A 17,677-nucleotide genomic window follows, 5' to 3' on the forward strand; every position below is an offset into this window, starting at 1 on the left:
ACATGCCGTGGCAAAGAGTTGCTCAGCGTAACGATGTGTTGTGTGGTTTCATGTGAAACCTCATCTTTCATCTGAACCTTCTACCTGTAAGCATTGTTTGATGCCGCTTTTGTACTGGAAGAGACAGCAATTAATCGATCCCTGTGCATCCCCTCCACAATACTCATGATTCTTACGATCTCTGTGTTTCCTAAGAGCTGTATTTCTCCAGGCTAAGGATTTCGACCCTCCCAGTCCTTCCACATACAAAGCTCTTCCATTCTGTAACACTGGAGTCCAATGTCAGAATTTTGTTGTAAATTCCAGAGTCTGTTCCATCTTCCCCTAAATACACTAAGAATGTGTATTTAGGAAGTGTTACTATTTAGAAAGTAGTATGGTGTCTCTGTAAGAACAGTTTTGAGATTAAACCAAAGCGACTGATTAGGATCACGTCTCTTCTCAGTCAAAAGTAAGTACAGGATGCATTTATTCCAGTTAGATGTTGATATTATGTATGTCTGTTACTGACCAGGGTGAGGGAAAATACAAACTTCAGTGGATGAACACGCCTCGCAATGAAATGGATAACCCACAGGTGCAGTTTCTGGTCAACTAAAGCTGACCTAAGGAGAGGTGCAGGGGCCCACTGTCTGCAGCCTGACATTTCAGCCTGTCTCCTACACAGGTACCAGTATTTGTGCAATGGTGCTAGTTCCATACAACAATGCCAGTTTTGACCTAGCCAAACCAGATTTTTTAAAGGGTTTGATTCAGCTTACCCAGCTTGGAATTGCTCATGACTGCACGACTGCCAGAGCAGGCCCAAACTGGGACTGTAACAGCACTGATTGAGGGGTAAGTAACCCTCATACAGAGCAACCGTTGCTAACTAAGCAGTCCTGAACAGAAGACACTTACTTTAACAAAGCAAATGCAAAGTATTTGCATTTTCAAGGAGATGTGGCAGCCCTCTGACTTACAGAATTGTAAAAACAATCTTCTGACAAATTAGAAGTAAATCAGTTTGAGAGAAGATCGAATCTCTCTGCTTTCCTGGCAGACTCCTGAAAGGAGATGACAGAGAGGAGCTGGCATATTCTGTCAGAAAAGGGATCTGTCATGAATGCTACCAACAATGTCATGAATTTTAAACCAAGGTTTTAGGTTATAAAATCATAGAATGGTTAGAGTTGGAAGGGACCTTCAAAGGTCATCTAGTCCAACTCCCCTGCAAGGAGCAGGGACATCCCCGACTAGATCAGGTTGCTCAGAGCCTCATCCAGCCTGGCCTTGAATGTTTCCAGGGATGGGGCATCCACCATCTTATCTTAAGAGGTATCCAACTCCTCTACACTTTCTGCACAGTACCTGAAGGACATGACTGCACGCAAATCACACCTGCTGGTTTAAAAACACAGAGTATAAGAAGTGTCAGGATAGCTCTCTGATGTGGAAAAAAAAATAGCAAGGAACACGCTTGAAGGCTGAGTCCTGTGGGAGCTTGCCATGGGATACTGCAAAAGCTCAGAACTGCAAATACTATACAAAAAGATCTGTATGATTCAGCTCAGTTTCAAACTGAGGATTTTTCAGTGAGCAAGACAAATGAGACAAAAATATGATCTTTCATCTGAGATTAATGTGGTATTTCCCAGATTTTGGGGGAGAAAAGTTTGCGTTAAGAGTGGTAAGTGCAATAAATGAACATGTTTACCACACAAACACTTATAAATAATAACTTAGAATACTTTTCCTGTAATATACACTTGCTCTATTTATAACTTGGGATAGGTTTGATTAAAATATCTGTTCAAAATTCAGTTTTCCTGTTACTGCCTGATCTAGTTATGATCAATTTTTGTTTAGAAAATTCATGCGTTTCCATAAGCAAACTATTCCATTGACAGGAAGCCCTGTCAGAAGCAGCAAATTTAAGTGTGTGAAAGAGCCAGACAATATCCCACTGGTTGTTTCCCAATTCTTCCAATCAAAATCTTAATACATGTTGCTACAACAACTCTTTTGCATCGTGTGATCAAATGAATTCTAGTTTGTGTGAGGAAGTGTTAGGGCTATGTGTGTCTGGCAAAGGGTAAACATAACATTGGGCCCCCTTACTGCCATTTATTGGCTACAGACATTGTGCGACACTGTTGCAAGATCGGCCGTGCTAATTTTAAAGGTACTTTGCTTAATTTCTTTGAAGTACAGAGTTCACGAATTTCAGTGTAGATTAAAAGCTTGAGGGGAAAAAAAAAATAAAAAACACAACCTGAAATTCCAAGAGGGAAAAACAAATTTTAATTCAAATCACACTCAGAGGCTACAGAAATTGCCTGTAAAGATGGAAATAACGGCCCTAATTAATCCCTGCTGGACTACCGTTGATGTTAACAGATTTACTGCAGGAATGATTTTGACAAAATGCAGTTACTGAATTTTCTTTAGTTATTGGCCTCACCCATTAATCCCATAATTATACTGCTGAGTTCTAGTCAGCAACAGTGAAAAAATAAAAGCAGCTTCAGCTTGTGCAATTACATTCTTCTTAATTTCTGTTGAATGCAGAGCCATTTTCTTGGTACTTGAAATGAGTATTTTTCCTCAAAAATGTCTTTATAGGGGATATGCCATGTATCACCTGTAGTCTGTACCACACAGTCATAACGGAAAGCAGGCTGTTGGATAAAGACAGATAAAAACATTTTTTTAGGACTTTACACAATATATTATTTAAATACCAGTTATAGGTAGTTATAACTTCCAACATGTACCTCAGAAATCTCCACAGATCCATCTCTTCAACAACTCTCATTTACTTCCTTATACCAAACAAATTCTAAATTTTAGTACTGGAGGAAAAACTAAAATATCTTTTAATTTTGTGGTCTAGGAGTCATTAAAATGGTTAAAATTCTGTCTTCAATCTCTACCAGATAATGATTTGAACATAATGCATTCAGTTTCTAGAAATAGCAAAATTATTGTTTTTCTGTTCAGTTAAATGAAATCATATGGGAATTAACTCAGGATGTGGAGTTTATAGGCTTGAACTGACAGGATTTAATGACATTAATGACATCTTGTGTTTGTCCTTCCAGTGTACCTCCTTACAGACCTGACCTGCTCTGTGCTGAGGAGGATGTAAGAAAAGGGTTTATCACTAACACTTTCAAGAGCATCTAATTGAACAAATATAATAAACTATTTTTCTGGTCTATTATGTTACAGGTATACTAACTCAACATATAGAACACAAATACAAAAGAAGCATTACTGGTTGGTAATTATGGCTCTCAAAACATACTATCAGTCTGTAAGTATAGTCTTGGGAGTCTACTTTCCCGTGACAGCTTCCAGAATAACCTAGAAGACAGCTACGACTGGAAATGTCAGTCTTCCAAATGACTTGTATGGGAATTAAGATACCAAAATTACTAGCCCTTTCTCACTGAAGAAAGAAATGAAGTGTAACTAAAACTGTGTTACTCAGGTAACCCTACATTCAGTACTTGGTTCCATAAAAATAAATGTATATACAGCAACACTGAATGAAAGGCTGTCATTCTTACATGTAATGATGAATATTGTTTTACAATTTTAACCAGAGCAGCAAGAAAATGAATCTGCATAGGTGCAGTATTCCTTTAAGTAGGCAGTAACAATGCAGACAGACTCGATAACAAAAAACTGCATGATATGGACTGTCATGTGATGACTTTTTCCCTAGAAAAATCGTAGAACAGCTGCACTCATGTTAATGTACTGTTCATGGCTCACAAGGATACATGTCTCCTAGAAAATAACACTACAGTATTCTGCCATAAGATGATCCTATGCTTGGAAGACTGTAATTTCTGCAGCTGAATACTGACTATAAACCTGACTGTTCTGGGCTTTTCTTCATGAAACTTTATACATATGTTAGGCAAATATTACAGTGAATACTGAAATATCTGTATTCTCCTGCTTCTTTAAAATAAAGATGAAATAAATTCTGTTGTACAATTAGAAGCACAGTATTTTATAATAGGGCTACAGAAAGTAGGTATTGCAAAGTTTAAAATAAATGAAAAAAATACTGGCAGTTATGTTTTACAGCAATAGAAAGATCTGTATAAACAAACATGCATTTACATTTACATTTCAAACAGTTAGGCAGCATTTCCTGTCTTTTTGACAGTTTTCATGTTTGTGGCATGCTTTATGAATACAGTGGATTTTCAGTAACCTTGGGAGCTTTGAGCCCACTGGTACAAATCCATTTCTTAGACTCCAAGAAGAATCTTTTTGCTTCCAGTTGGAAACTGTGTATCATTACTGAATATGCTGTGTGTGCTTTCTGATTCCAGTAGAAAACTTACCAAAAAATTTATATGCTTTCCTTCTACAGAAGGGGAAAATACTATTTGGTGTCCACGCTGCCACTTACGGAACAGATGACGTGTCACGCTATCAGAAAGACAAGCCTTGTGATCCCGGAGGAAGTCTCTAGTAACAAATTTGCAATGCTTGCCTGATCGAAGAGTGGCATATAACAAGAAGGCATCATCTTCAGAGCTTAACAAAACAAATGGAAAAGACAGACGTAATTCACAAGGTAGTAAGTTGCAGGAAATGAATCAAATGCTGATCTGAGATTTATTCATCAGCAATACTGAAAATTCCCATCACTACTGTAGTTCTCTGGTAAAATAAAGAACTTCTGCTTACCACAGGGCACCAAAAGTTAGAGTACAATAAAAATTAATTGCATGCTACATAGAGCATTCTTCCCTCCTATCACAACCTAATAATACAACAACAGAATCTTGTCATGTAACTTAACAGTGCTATGTAGAACAGAACTGCTAAAACTCATAAGTGTACCCCCAAAACTTTGTTGGAATATAAACAATCATCACAACTGATCATAAAGTGTAATGTAGGCAACAGCACAAATCTGTGAAGCTGTGTCTTTACATGGGTAAATACACTTCCAAAAGGTACTATGATTATTTGGAAAATATATTCAACATTAGCTGCGATTAAACCGAAATAATTTTAGGGAAAAAGCTCTAAAAATACATTTATAGAGGGCATGAGATACCCTCTACCTGGATAACCTAAGCAGAACTTTGCTTGAAACTACTTTTTAATTGCTGTGGATTACTGTAACAGTAAGTGACAAGACAAGAGATTAGTGAGGATTTCCAGCCTGTGGTAACAGAGTCTCCTTTGTCGGCGCTCAGGTGGCAGGAAAGAAAGCGATGTGATTGAACAGCAAAGAGAACAAGAGCCAGAACTGGAGAGGGGATGAAGGAGAACAGTTCTGAAACAAGGAGCCAGGCAGAGAGACTTGGACTGGCTGCTGGGACAAGGAACTTGGTCAGAAGTTCTGGGAACTGGGATCACAGAAGAAATGGCAGAGACAGGTGAAGGATCAACGATGCCCAATTCAGATGGATACTAGGTGAACCTGGACCTGGCAGAAAACTGAGACTCATAGGAGGAAAGCAGGGGAAGGAGAGGGAACACTGAGGTGGAAACAAGTACCTAATTTAGAGACAAGGACAGGTTTCACTGGGCAAGAGCAAAGGGGTCGTGCTGCTTAAATTAGAGAGGCAGAGGGTCTGTTTCCACTCATAGAAATAATTCTCCTTTGGGAGCAGCAAGGAGGTCAGTCCTCCAGACTCTACACACTCCTGGGCTACCAAGGAACATTGGTCAGGCATGAACTTCATCTCCCTCCACGCAGGACTAACAGCAGACCACAACTGTACACTGATGCTATCAGGTATTCTGTAAGTTCAGGCCACTGTGGTCTTGCTAGTGGTTTTATCTTGGCAGTTCTAGGTTATAAATCCTAATAAACCATACAGATGTCAACATGATTCTAAATTATTAAATTCTTCATAATGCAACTTTTAATATGCATTGGGTTTTGATGCAAGCATAGCAAAAAATATGTTTCTCTTTCATGTACACAGAGCTGGGGATCCTAGTAATGGTACTAAAACCTACAGCTGTTTATACTGATTTTAAGTGCACATAAATCAGGTACTGATAGCCATTACATTTAGCCATTTTCTTAAACTTACATATTTTCAGCAAAGAAGAAGTCTGCCTTATTCTGCATCTCCTTCATAATCTCTCTTTTCCAATTTGAAGAGTTAATCAGCATGTGTTTGCGACCCAGCACAAGCAACCGGGCATTCTCTTTTGCCAGGTAGCTGACAGCATCGAATAGCTGCAGAAAACAAAGCAAAACCAAAGATTTTCTTAGCTGTAAAAACAGACTGACAGGAAACACTTTCACATCTGTGTCTCAACTAGTGGGACTTCTAGCATATCCTCATTTCCCGCAGTTCTTAACTGCATTAGAAATTAAAGATAACTAATTTAACTCCCTAATGACAAAGAAAAAAAACCCAAACAATTCATTGTAGGAAGCTGCTCTTAAACACACAGAAAATACATTGCTATTATAAACTTTTCCCAGCTCTTATAGCTTGAATGACATCAATGAACTCAGGAAGAGTTGTACGGAGATTTCAGAAATTCACAGTCAGCTGAGGGAACTGAATCACATTGGGATTTAAGTAATATCTTCTTCTGGAAATGATTCAGCACTGAAGCCTGGGTTGGTATTAGTGGAGGACAGAGCTCTAAACCATACTGCTTTTCCAGCCCCACCTATTGTCGAAATTAGAAAATTACATGTGATCTGGGCTGCCCTGTGGGGAAGAAGCAAGCAGCAGTAAAAGGAAATCTGTGACCTCAGGATTAAGGGTTTATGAAAGCCACATCCAGACTAGCCTCCCACTTATGAACCAGCATCCTGAGGTGGCAAATTCACTGCTACGCCAGCTTATTTTCAAGAGGGGCTTTTCACCAGCCTCTTAGGGCTGTGCCTGTTTAGCAATAAATGCTTCTCAGGACAGGCACACTTGTGCCTGTGGCTTTCCCTCCCTGCTTCACCCAGACAGAGCTCATGGAGGGCAAAGGTTCTGGCTTTCAGCATCCAGGTTATTACTGCAGACTGCTCACAAAGCAATGGTGTTTCAGTTCTGCCCAGAAAGAGAGAAAAACTGTTTCTTGAGACTGAAGCATCACGTTCGAAGGCCGAGAACAGTACGCTCAACCTCCAGGGAAAGATGTTTCCTAATTTTTTTGTGCATTTGCTGCCACTATTTGTCAATATACAATCTCCTGATTCTTCTCTAGTCTCCCTACTTTTCTAGCTACTCTCTCTTCCCTGTTATCTCTTCTCCCTGCCATACTTCCAATTGCCTTTCTCCTTCTCTTGCTCTTTCCCCTCCTTTCCCTCTTATTTCTGATCCTTATTTGCTATCATTATCTTTTGTTTCAGGGACTAGAAAGAATTGTTCTTCTAACTCCTGGGTACAATTTTACAATGCATTTAGTTTGATCTACCTGCAAGTAAGCAGTGGAAAGGAGTGGTTCCACTCAGTCCTCTCTCGAGCTGCAGATTTGTGCTACTTCTGTTGCGTCAGATCTAACAACGTCACAACTACCCACAAGCTTGCTGATCCAACAAAATAATATTTTATTTTATTTTTTTTTCCCAGAATTGAGCTTGCAGCCACACAACTGAGAGACCTGAGTCAAAGGCGCTAACTGATGGGAACACATCGCTGGAGGTGGTGAAGACAGGAAGCATGAGACTGCCCCTCTCAGCAAAGGACCTGCAGGTGGATCAAATTAAGTATGCCATGAATCTGGATCCGAGAGAGGAGACCAGAAGATTTTCTACATTAATTTTAATTGTTAAGCTATAAGCTGCTGTTAGCAGCATCGACTCTGAGGGACTGAAGGCTCTGTTTAATGGAGACATGGGGTCTGGGTGCTAATGCAAAGCACAAGAGCCTAACAGTACCTATTGGAACTGACTTTCTGCTTCCAGGAGATCACGTTGGACATCGGCTATTTCCCTGCAAGCATACAATCTACTTTTCCCTGGTTAAAACAAACAGCACATAATGTGAGCAGGAAAAGGCCAAATGCAGTAATTTCTGCCTATAAAATGGCAGGTAAAAATAAAAATGGCATTCTCTCCAGTGCGTGCCCTGAATCTTTGGAGGTATGTTACAGAATTCTTACTGGAAGACAGAATTGAAAGATACAAACAAAAAATACCATTTTTATATAAGTAACTATATTATATAATAATGTATAATCTCATAAATGGCACATAACTCATTTGATTATTAAATTATGAGGTTATTAAAAACTGAAATTCAGTTTTTCAGTATTGACATTTCTGTTCAGAATGTCTCATGTGGGCAGTAAGAACTGGCTCATCAATTTTGCTTGTTTACAGTCACTTTTATTTTCCAGTTCTCATGCCTTGGCCCAGTCCTGCAAATAGTTGGATACAAATACCAAAGGAGAAATAAGTTTGTTAAGCTGAGTTCATTGAACTTAAGAAAAGTTAGGAATGTACCTACTGCATCCACACACATTTTCATGCAGGGAAGTAAACAGTGAAGAATTATCAACCATGAGTAACTTAAACAACCCTTTACAAATTCCAAATGAAAATACTTTCTCTTCTTGCCTCATGTTTTGCTGCATTAAGGGAAGGTTAGCAGGAAGTCATGTGAAAAAAAAAAAAAGTTAAAATGTTTTTCAAAGGACACTTCAGAAGTCTAAAATAAAAGTCTAAAATAAAAAACTTGACAGCAAGAGCATCCTGATGGTACAACAGAAGAAACAAGTCCTAAAAGCAGACTATGAGTCAAAAGGAGTCTGAGGAACATAGCTGCACTAGTAGTATTGCAAGTATTGCAAAGAACTGCCAGTATTTGAACTGCTGGAGTTTACTTCCAGTAAAAAAAAGGAAACACCTTTTAATTACAGTTATGGTTCAACACAAAGGCAGCTGGATTTCCAGATACAGATTGGTCAATTGGGGCTATTCCCAAGTTTATAAAAAACTTAACTGGCTTTGATCCAGCTCCCTTATGTCTTTCTCTCTGGAGGTTATAACTAGTGTCACTTTTGTTCCTGTTAGTCATATGGACTTTCTTCTCCTACATATGCTAATAATATGATAAGTCCAAGGCCAGGTTGGATGGGGCTCTGAACAACCTGATCCAGTTGAAGATGTCCCTGCTCCTTGCAGGGGCGTTGGACTAGATGACCTTTAAAGGTTCCTTCCAACCCAAACTATACTGTAATTCTATGAAGTTCTCTAGTATGAAGTGCTTCTGGAAAAAAATTGAGGTATTAGTATAAATTAGCTACAGTTTTGCAATGGAAAAATTAAAACCAGGCTTAAATCGTAATAAAATTAACGGGAATCACCATTAGAAAATTTAGAAACTCTTGCTTGCATAAATAACAGCACGCTGTGCCTCCTCTACTTACCACAAGGCTTAACCTTTACTTACACAACTAAAACGCAGAAGATAGAAACTATTTTTGCTTTCACAAGATAAAAATAATTTTGTTCTGCACACTCCCTTGACTGATGCAACTTTACTAAAGAGCATTTTATCGCATCTTAGGCTTGGGCTCTTAACAGAGGTCATCTACAGGGAGTCACAGAACTTACGTGGGGGGTTTCCTAAGTGTGTCTACTCCCACGCCTGGCTGCTTCTCAAGAAAGGAAGACTTGAGACACACAGTAACACTTGTTTTAGTCATAGAGGAAACTGAACATAATACTGTTAACCAAAAAACAGCAGTAGTGATCTCTCACTTAAAAAGACACGAATATTTTATTAACTTAGTATTTCCAAAAGTTATCTAAAAATTATTGTTATCTGCCAATATGCAGTGCAAATGTGCTAGATGCAATAAGCACTATGTAGATGCACCGTTTGAATGTTCCCACATTATTTAGGCAGCAAACATCAGTTGGATAATCTGTTCAAAAGGTAACTTGTATAAAACATTTTAAAAATATACAGCACACATTTCCTATGCTATGAATTTTCTTGAGAATAAGGATTACAACATTAGTAAAAGAATAACCTTCCTATCTTTCAAATTTGTCTGCAGAGCATATAAAACCACTTTTTTTTTTTCCCTGAAAATAGGAATTATAAGATAACACTTTAAAGAGAAGGGAAAATAAGCATGGTTAGAGGGCTGCTTCAATTCATATGGCAAGATGTGGCTGAGGCAGAGTAGCAAGAAGCTGTGAATCGCTGCTGTTCTGCACAAATCACTGGCCACACAACAAGGCACTAGAAGTACTACAGGATTACACAGACAGCTATCATTGCGTTCAGTCTCATTTTTCCTCTGACAGGGCACATCAGGATCCATGTTTCTTTCTGAACTACATAGACATTTTAATCAGCTGAGAAGATCACTAGATCCTTCTCCAAGAAACTCATGCTCATAAGTACCTGCTGAATATGTTCTGCTTGCAATCCCTTTCATCATTTATGAGTTGCATTTAAATTATTCCCATGCTGTCACAGTCTTTGTTTAATTAGATCTTTCTCAAGTTTCTTCTAAACTTTAACATTTTACTTACCATGCAAACAATTTTGTGTTCACAGCACTTTAGCAAACAACTCTGATGGAACCAGGGTGCAGCTACAAAGTATGAAACTGTACACAGATCAGTGGAAGAGTGAAGACCAGCTGTTCACAAACGTATCAAGCATCTCCCAATGTGGTTTTTCTAAGCACACTGCTAATGATTGATTTTTCTATTATTTTAAAAATTATTAAAAATAATCCATAATTAAATGGATGTGTGTATCCAGTGTGCATGTTCTAACTGATGTCTGCACCCTAATCTGTGAATCAGTGAAAAACTAGCACACTTGTACAATACTTTGGCAGAGTGTATACATTTATCTTTCCTTGGGACAGTCCCAAAGATATGAGCTATTTCCCCACACGTAAATTAGTTCTTTTTTGTTTCTATAGCAATGCCAATTTATGGAATTTCCCCTCCACCACCAAGCTCCTGCTCTCCTACGACAATGAACTTTTTTTTTTTTTTTCCCTGTTGTGTTGATAAAGTCTATTTGTTGGGCCATGTTGTTGACCAGATCACAACACAATCACAACTGCGCTCACACACCAGGTCAGGAACTTCTGGAACAGAAAAGCTGAAGTGAAAAGAGCTGGGGAGGCAGAGCAGTAGGACAGAAAATGCATACTCCGCAAGGTCATGCTGCTGTTGAACTCCTCTTATCATGTAAAAAGCTCAAGCTTTGCAAATATGAAATAAAGCAACTGAAAATGCTGTAACTGGTAGTTTTACATTTAAAAAATCAGCAAGTTATACCTTAAAAGAACTACTTTTCAGTTAACAATAAATACTAACTATTTCCCATCAGAAGGGAACTTTTCCATACAAACTCCTGGAAACAGTCTTGCAGCAACCCACATTCACAATTCTGCACATTTTAATGGGGATCAAGCATAGGAGTTAAGCTGGGGGAGCAAGAATCCTTGGCACACTGCAAGGTTAAACACAATTCTTTTTTTTTGTTGTTTCACAACAGCCTTATGAAATAAACGCATAATTACACCTCCATTTTACACAAGTGCATAATGAAACACAAGGAAGACAGATTAATTACTCTACCTCATACAAGGAACTATGAGCAGAGCAGGATACAGATTTCCTAGGGCTTCACTGCCAGTCACTTGTTCTGATCACTAGGTCACACTGTGCCAGCGTGAAACTGTGTCCCAGTTTCAAAGGTTACCTTGCTGTAGGACAGCCTTTCTCCTTGGACGCTACCGGTGCTTTCCCACTCGTCACATGGGAAACCCCTAAACACTGCTGCTGGGAGACACACCATTCAGTGACTCGACAAAAAGTGGCTCACCTGTATGCAGGTATAGTATGAGGAAGCAATCACCCAAAAAGAGCTTAAATCAGCTTTGTTTTTAACAAATCATGTTTGCCATTTTCTAAACATTTGGTTTGCACTAAGCAAAACACACCTACAATCAGATACCTGCTAACAACAGCAACAAACTGCTCTATTATTGTTATTTCCACCTGTTGCTATTGTGGCCACCAAGCCAGCACTGTAGCTGTGGAACTGCAGAGGGAACCCCAATGCTGACCACAGGTACAGAGCTGCCGTCAGTACACTGTCAGGCGCAGCTGAGCATGAGCGTTCTCTCCAAAGGTTTACAAGGAATCCATTCCCACCACCAACACATTTATTTGACGTACAGTTTTATAATTTTTAATTCTCATTTTACATATTGTAGACAAAGAAGCTCAAAAAACCCTGTGTACTTTAGCCCCACAGAGAGAAGAGAGAGACACGATGGGAAGCGGGAGTTTTTTCCCCACAGGATGGCAGTTACCCAGGGAAGGCAAGGGTGCCGCTTGCAAGCAAGGCTGGACTTTCTTACTGAGCCTGCTAATTTCACCAAAGCAGATTCAATATCATTATCATAGCCACAAACAGAATGGAAGCTGCTTCTGATATTCTCTACTTTATTACTGATGACACAGTGTAAATGAGTTGCAAGGTCCTCTTTACTCAGGTGTGGGGGCAGCATATGCATTTATTGATCCCCTACAGATCATCTGCCCCTGACTAGCAAGAGGATAGCTACTTAGAAAGGAAAGCAGCAATGGAGGAGTGAGTAACAGTCACTAAGCTTCATCAGCCTGGTTTGGTTTATGCTCAAGACAGCCAAGAGCAAACTGTTGGGAATTATCCCTTGTGGCACTGGGGACCTCTGCAATACTGCAGAGACAGTACTGTAGGGAATATTTGTATCCTGTGTTACAGCGGGACTATTTAGATTGACGCAAGACACACATCATCATGCAAAACTACCCATGACAGCACTTCACACATCAGTGACAGCAATCACACAATGTTTAACATGTTTTAACCTGTCTACACTGACTCCACACCTAGAACTGACTTACTCCCTCTTGATGCATTCACTAGATAGAATCATAGAATCATAGAATGGTTAGGGTTGGAAGGGACCTTCAAAGGTCATCTAGTCCAACCCCCTGCAAGGAGCAGGGACATCCCCGACTAGATCAGATTGCTCAGAGCCTCATCCAGCCTGGCCTTGAACGTTTCCAGGGATGGGGCTTCCACTACCTCTCTGGGCAACCTGTTCCAGTCTTCTACAACTTGCATTGTAAAAAATTTTTTCCTAATATCCAATCTAAATCTACCTCCCTCTATTTGAAAACCATTACCCCTCATTCTATCACAACAGGCCCTACTGAACAGCCTCATAGATAGATGTCTTAACTCCCTATCACAATTCATTAAAATTTGCAGTTCATTTTTACATGCCAGCTTTTGCTCTTGACTTCACAGTCAACTCTGAGGCAGATTACTGGTTGAGCAGAAAAACCAAACCATAGAAGCAAAGATACTGGAGTTGACTGAGGATGGTACAGCAGTGTCCGTTTGCTCGGATGGGGTGATGCCCCTCGGCTGCTTGCAGAGTAAGTTTGCATTCCGGGGCATACTGAGGATGCTTTTGCAGACAGGTCCAAGCTGACTGTGTACTAAGACACCCGGTGCCCCCGCACAGTCCAGTGTTCCCACTGACTGGAGGACTTGGCTCAAGTGCAGCACTGGGTGAATGCAGACATATTACTTCCAGGTCAACACTGACTACAAAAATACTCCATGGACTGCACCCAACCTAATGAGCCCTCTTGAATCCTAGGTAATGGGGAAAGTAAAGCAGAGTAACTGCAGACAGATTCAGCTCAGGTACCAATGCAAAAGCATAATATATATTTTCCTGTATTCATGGCATCCTAGCTATTATGCCAGTAATGGAGATATCTTTAATTATAACTCCACTCGATTTCAACTGAAGGTGGAACCTGCTCTGAAACAACTAGGCTCTGACATTATATTCTGCTATATTATAAACTACAGGTAAAATTTCAAGCAAGCTTGAAGAGCTACCCCTGTTTTTCACTCTACTGACCAGCTCAGAGAACAGCACAATTAAAAACCAAACATGTATAAATTAAGTTTACGTTTAGAAAGACTGTTATGAATTTTTCCTAAGCAACATGAAGATAGGGATAGGTCCCTGTCCTTCCCAGCAGAGAGGCACGTAAGAAAAAAAGGTTTTGAAATAGGAATTTTCTAATATATAATCTAATTACAGCCATATCCTGCTCTGCCTTATTCCCAGAAGGCATGGCAAGTAGTGATCTGATGGACCGTAAAGCCTTATTTCCCAGGAGAATTACAGAATCAAGGTGGGATGCATGCAGGGACTGAAGAAATATATACGTAACTCACTACATAGAATTTAAATTGTGCATATGACATGAAGGATGGGGAGGCAGGACCGGGATTTCCAGGTGGAGGAGACACTAGTTTTCTGGAGTCTGGCTTTTCAGAATGGATTGTCACTTTTAAAAGATCTCAGCCACTTTGTCAGACTTTGCACCTGACAAACCTTTAGTGTGACCATTCCTGCTCACACTTTTTGAATGTCACTCCTTTTGAATGGTAGTATTTTCATCATCATGACCTTTAGATGAATAAAGGTCTACCATGAATAAAAGAAAGAAAACGGGTAGTGACAATGGTTAGCATAGCATGTTAATGAACAATGCCAAGAACTCCAGAAATCATGGCTAAAGAAGAGATAGACAGTTAGGGACTTGCTGAATTTTATAGTATATATTGCAAAACAGAAAAGCAGGCAATTTTCTGTGACTCTTACAACAATTCAAGAAATACGTGGACAAACAAACATTCTCCAGTTGCATAATGGCTTTTTTGGAAGTTGAATTTTGTAAGTCACTGCAGCGCTAGTCAAGTTTCTCAATCCAAAAGTTTTGTTAACCAGCTACAGAACCATTTTCATTCCCAGTCACTTACAAAAAATGTAATGTTGGTTTAAACCTGCAAGCAGAGCCTTTGATGTTGGGTCAGCAATTATGGAGTAGGCATAAAGATGGAACAGAAAGGATGAATATGAAATCCAAAGTAGCATTTTGATAAGGCAGCCACTGGGAAATGTTAAATTCACAATTAACTATAGCCCAGTCCTAGCAGCTCTAAATTTTGTATTTTAATTAAAATGTAAAATGTTTCTTTTAATGAATTTGAATTTTCTAAATGTCCTCCTTTCTTGAGTCATGTAAAAGGGCAAAGGTATTTCTCTTTCTCTGATCTTCTCTGAGATATTTTTTCTATGTAGCTGATAACATTATGTACTTTCATCTCTCCTCTTACTCATGTTCTTTCTTGTTACAAAGAATAAATACCAAGATCTTGACAATACATATAGGACATCTTACATGGAATTTTTTTAATCCAGACCTCTCCTGAGCACTTACTGTTTTGTACCAAAACCTAGAGATTGCAAAATATTAAAAAGAGTTATCAGTATCAACCCTCCACACCAAGGAGATGAGCTAGGTGATTCTATCTGTCTGTGACTATAAAAGAGTAGGAAAATAAACGTGTAAAAGCTGAAAGGACATGAAATGCTACCTGTGCGTTTCCACATATCAGTACAATCCTTCGTTCTCATCCTTGAATTCTTTCTGCCTGCACTGCTGTTTCTTCAACAGTATTTTCTGACTGATCACTACACATTGCTTCATTGCACCAAGTACTATGCCCATCACCTTTATTTTCATGAGGAAGCAAGTTACGTAAAAATGAAAAGGTATGAGATTTTACTTATTTTTGTATAGGCTTCAGAAGTGAAACTTTCCTATCAGAGTCACTGACTGTAAATGGAATAACTGTCCCAGCTGAAGTCACAGCTTCAGGAGGCTGCCATCTTTCACTGTAAATTCTGTCTTTGCCATGGCATCGGTACTCTCACGTGTCTACTATTATTGTAGCAGTTGTACACAGCGACTTAAGGCCATAAGAGAGTTTCCATTATCATTTCTCACTTTAGAAAGAATGTAAAAAGCTAGCCATTAGAAAAGAACATTTGTGAACTAAATGCAGCTGTGCCAGTCTCAGATTTTCACAGTGTGGGTCAGAAGTTATATTTTAAGTACTGAAAATCCACAATGTGAGCAGGATCTCTGGGTGGCGGTGGCAGAGTGTTACGAAAATGAAAGCACAAGCTTGACTGATCCTTTCCATAGATAGGAAATAACTTGGTGCAGGACTGAAATTGCTTTGTAAGACTGAAACTGACAGTTTAAAAGATACCAATATTTGAGCTCTCACCACTGTCCCATGCAGATGTCTGCACAGCGTCACTGACCTAGTCTGATGTTAAGTGTTTTCCCCCCTCTCCAATCTGTGGTTCAAAAAGTCCCAGCCGGTACTTTTACTCTTTGAGGAAAGGTGCCACAGCAGCTGTGGAGATCACTGTTATAGAAGGCACAGGCACGATGCTGTTCAAGGCACATTAAACCTATGCCTCTGCAGCGACACCCTATGTTGTAATAAGCTCGGCAGTTCCATAAAAACTTTAAGATAAAGACTATTTCTATGCTCACATGTCAACAAGCTTGTCATTCAGGTAGAATGATAAAATAACCAAGGAAACCCATGAGTAAATTGATTGCTTGCAGTTGGGGGAAAAAAAAAAAAAAGATTGGTCTACAACATGCAGCAAACATTTATAACATGATTTTCACACTGCTTTTCTTCTGTTTCTCATTAGTATTATTTTCCAGCTGCCTGCTACAGATTACTGTTCAGAGATAAAGATGTTATCTTCAAAAATAATTGTCCCAATAAGAACTATTTTGCAGTTCTTAACACAAATAAATACATTAACAAATACTATGCAAGTGAGTGACCTCTTTAAAGGTCAGAAAGATGAAAAATTTCTTTAATATGAAAGGGAACATATAAAATGTTCTTCTTCAACAGGACAAAAAACAACAGAAGCAAACCAAAGCACAAAGGTCTGAGGTGAAGGACCTCAGGCTATGTGGTCGGTCAGGCCCACCTACCCCAGGTCAAACACGCACCAATGCTTTCAGCAAGGAGGGACCAAGGAAGGAATCTGTTTAACATGGGTAAGAGCATAACTGGTATTTACCAGGCTGGAGAAAACTCAGGGGACTTCAATATACACCAGGACACCTTGCACTGCCAGTCCCACGAGGCAGAAGTTCAACTGTCTCATTTGGATCAAGGCTGCACACCCTGATAAATAACACACTATTCCTCCAAAAACAGCAAAAATCTGATGCAGAGTGTATCACAAGTGAATATAAACTATGGGTCAGCATTATTTTTCTTAACATAGTCATTAGCTTTGATTGTACATCACTGCAGACTCATGCCATTTTACTACTAGTAACACTGCAGGCAGTATCTATGCCTGGAGATCCTAGGCAGTGAAGGTCTGAAAGCCCCCACAATAGCTACAATCCACAAGATCTAATTTACTTCAATGCTTTTAATATAAGTTTATTGATAACAGCCTGCAAAACTGCTGGACATTGGGCAGGCCACTGTATTTTTCTTTAACTCGGGAGATAAGACACAGCAATTTGATAAACAGATAATATTGTCAGCTCCTACAAATTAATTATTGATGATAATTGGCATTTGTCTAAAAGCTCCACCTCCTGGGAATGACTGATTATATGAAAATCTTTGTCTACTTAGTCATTTTTTGCCCCTGTAGTCAAAAGGAGTAAGCTTCAGAATATGAAAATATGACCACCAGAATGGCTTGGACAATGGAAGCCAAGTAAGAACCACCCAGCCCCTCTTTCATAAAAGGATCTATCTTCTTCAAGCAAATTTTGGTTTGGGGA

General features: G+C 39.3%; 1 protein-coding gene across 4 annotated transcripts in view; it reads right to left on the reverse strand.

The window, feature by feature from the left end:
* Window positions 1–2,260: 2,260 nt before the first annotated feature.
* Window positions 2,261–17,677, reverse strand: part of PRORP (protein only RNase P catalytic subunit) — a 53,156-nt gene continuing 37,739 nt past the window's right edge. For all 4 annotated transcript variants that reach the window (XM_086747916.1, XM_086747920.1, XM_086747918.1 and 1 more), the window contains exons 6-8: window positions 6,063–6,211; window positions 4,347–4,542; window positions 2,261–2,660 (exon numbers count right to left, since the gene is read on the reverse strand). In XM_086747916.1, coding sequence (XP_086604042.1) covers window positions 2,520–2,660; window positions 4,347–4,542; window positions 6,063–6,211 — 486 coding nt within the window. In that variant the 3' untranslated portion in view covers window positions 2,261–2,519. The remainder of the gene's footprint in view (window positions 2,661–4,346; window positions 4,543–6,062; window positions 6,212–17,677) is intronic.

The sequence above is a fragment of the Chlamydotis macqueenii genome, chromosome 5 (assembly GCF_036417535.1).
Source record: "Chlamydotis macqueenii isolate bChlMac1 chromosome 5, bChlMac1.mat, whole genome shotgun sequence".
NCBI classification, from domain to species: domain Eukaryota; kingdom Metazoa; phylum Chordata; class Aves; order Otidiformes; family Otididae; genus Chlamydotis; species Chlamydotis macqueenii.